Genomic DNA, 2,878 nt, shown 5'->3' on the forward strand with positions numbered 1-2,878 from the left:
GTTTGTGCATGTGATTTTATTCCGTATTGTTTGGCCAGATGACGTTGATGCGTCTATAGTGTAATAACCCCGTACAGCCAATGCCCTACAGTTTATTTTGTCTTTATTTAAAATGAAATTATTTACTTTATTATCAAGGAAGTCGCATTAAGGTCAAAGGACAAGGCAGTGTTGGCGAAGAAGCCAGTTTGGTGTGAGCTCAAAACAAGCAACATATTCCTCATAACTCAAATGAACCATGTCATAAAATAATAATAGACAGTACAGTATGTCTATGGCTGCTTATCATAATGTATGCGTAATCGTGTGGTGGGTGGTGTTACATTATGTAAAAGATGAATAAGAAAGACATTTTGTGCCAATGGAATTGGTTGTATTAGGTAACGACATACTTTGCATACTTTCTCATACTGGCAGATGGTATAATGATGATGGCAGAACACTCCTGATTTTAAAGAGCGCATGTCTCTTTAGGAAACAAAACTACAATTCCCAGGGATCTTTGGTAACACTGGGAGCTCGCCTCTAACAGTCCATGCAATGCTGACTGAAGAGCGAAGTGTTCGCATTGGGAAAGCCAACGGAGAACTACTGTATCACGCGAGTGAAACAATATTCATTACTGTCATTGTCATTCGTTGTGCAGAAGTCCTCGGTTAGAATGGGTAATGGGCTTAATAAGGTATGTTTTCGTTGATACGATATGCATGGCATGCGCTCACTAAAAGCGAGGTACACTTTACGCACGGTTTGGGAGTACGAGTACTTCTTGTTGAAGGGGATTTCAATGAATTAGACAATGTCAGTCAATCCTGTGCGCACGTAAATATGAATGTAGTTCTACTGTTATGAATGTCGTCAAATATGAATGATTGTACGCTTGCTGTGTGCAACTATCAATATCTTAAATATATATTTGCTCTATTGAAGAGGGTTACCGGCTGTTGATCCGTGGATTATTACATAACTGCAATTATAATGCTAGTTTGCCCGTGTCGAATGCTTGATTTTCAATGCTTGACAAAGTGCAGCTTTTACTCCATGTGTTTATGTAGGCGCAATGTTCTGAAATCATATACCTTAGGATGTGAGGTAGGCAATATATAGTACAAAATATACCCTCTCAAATGTTGGTTAGTGAGCAACAGGTTTCTCTCTGAAATACTCCCTGGATACCTCAGTACAGTGGACAGACACACACACACACACACACACACAGACACACACACAGACACACACATTAAAATTAGATCCTGATGTCAAGGTCACTGACACACCAGTCTTGCCACCAAGCCAAACCCCATCATCCTCCATTATAATCTGTCATTGTCTCTCTATATTTTGTACTGACTCACACTGTGAGGTGTGACATGTCGTGTCGTTTGGTGTCAAACTAAATATAGCCCATCCTCTTGTGATGGTCTTTCCTTGAGTACACAGGCTACACTATCTGAGTGTTCCATATGAACCAGACCAGGGTCGAATACATACATCAAATGCTTGAAATGATTTAAGGTGCGCTTGATTTAGCTTGGAGTTGTAGCCCATTACACCAGGCAAAATCAATCAAGCACATATCAAGTATTTTCAAGTACTGTATCTGGCATATGTATTTGACCTTTGTCCCAGGTCCTGTGTCTACCCTAAATGTTGGTGGCTTATAGGCTGCATTCTGTATTGAGTAGTGAGATTGTTAGGTTAATGGGATGCTTCAGTTGTTATATTGTCAGGGGGAGTTATACTAGAGATTGTAAACAACAAACAAACCTCTTTGTTTACCTTTCCACAGGTCCTGCCAGACTTGTACCTGGGAAATTTCAAAGGTAGGCCTGATTCCTTTTCCCCAGCTACACTGGTTGAAGGGAAAAGGTTAACTGGGATTGTTGGGACAGCCAAATTCTCTGAAAGTTGAGATTTAAAACAGTTATGGTTAGGGTGAAGGTATGGGTAATGATTAAAGTTAAAGGTTAAGGGTAGGGTCGTCCCAAGGATCCCACTTAGCCTGGTCAAAGTATTGAGCTGAGGATGAGCCAAGACAACCTAAAAATCGATCCTTACATTTCTTCCCTCTTGTACAATTTGGTGACACTCCACCCCATCTGTTCATTATAGAGAGAATCAATGTTTTTCACTGATTAATGTATTAATAATAATAAATATTCTTATTGTTTTCCCTCAGATGCGAGAGACAGAGAGCAGTTGGCGAGGAACAACATCACACACATCCTCTCCATCCACGACAGTGCAGCCCCCATCCTCAACGTAAGGTTGACCCCACCATGACCCCTTCACCTCTCCCACTCCCTCGCTGACCCACGATCCACTCTTCACTCTTACTACACTTAAACATTAATAATGATAATACATTATATGACTCTACCTTTTTCTAGAACCCCCAAAACACTGTAGTAACACATGCCACCCACCACTTTTCAGGTCATCATTGTAAAGAAGAATTAGCTCTTAATTGGCTTGAACATTTTTTGAATGAAATAAATAAATGTACAAATGATATACTGTTTCATCTCCCAGTCAAGAGGGATCCATTCGACTTTGATCAGCACTAGTATAGGACTGACCAAGGGGACATGCTCAACCAACATCTCATTAACCCTAATCCTAACCTTAACCAAACCCTTAACCCAAACCCAAACCCAATCATAACCCTATCCCTATCCCTAAACCTAAACTTTGGAAATTCAACATCGGTTTGCAGGTCGGGCGTGTTCCCTTAGTCTTTCCCAACTAGTTTTTGGGTATATATTGTCAGGCAATATCTTTTGAGAATTCCAGCTATTTCCGATACCAAGCATGTGTCTTTGACATTGCCTTTAATTGTTAACAATAGTTTACACAGCCGTTGATTGTTGACAGCTCC

General features: G+C 40.4%; 1 protein-coding gene across 1 annotated transcript in view; it reads left to right on the top strand.

The window, feature by feature from the left end:
• Positions 1 to 584: 584 nt before the first annotated feature.
• The window catches only part of dusp22b (dual specificity phosphatase 22b), a gene marked incomplete at its 3' end in the record, with an annotated part of 6,537 nt that continues 4,243 nt past the window's right edge, over positions 585 to 2,878 (top strand). The window contains exons 1-3 of the mRNA XM_083690528.1: positions 585 to 682; positions 1,790 to 1,823; positions 2,180 to 2,262. Coding sequence (XP_083546654.1) covers positions 662 to 682; positions 1,790 to 1,823; positions 2,180 to 2,262 — 138 coding nt within the window. The 5' untranslated portion in view covers positions 585 to 661. The remainder of the gene's footprint in view (positions 683 to 1,789; positions 1,824 to 2,179; positions 2,263 to 2,878) is intronic.

Source organism: Argentina silus, assembly GCF_951799395.1.
Source record: "Argentina silus genome assembly, chromosome: 18".
NCBI lineage: Eukaryota > Metazoa > Chordata > Actinopteri > Argentiniformes > Argentinidae > Argentina > Argentina silus.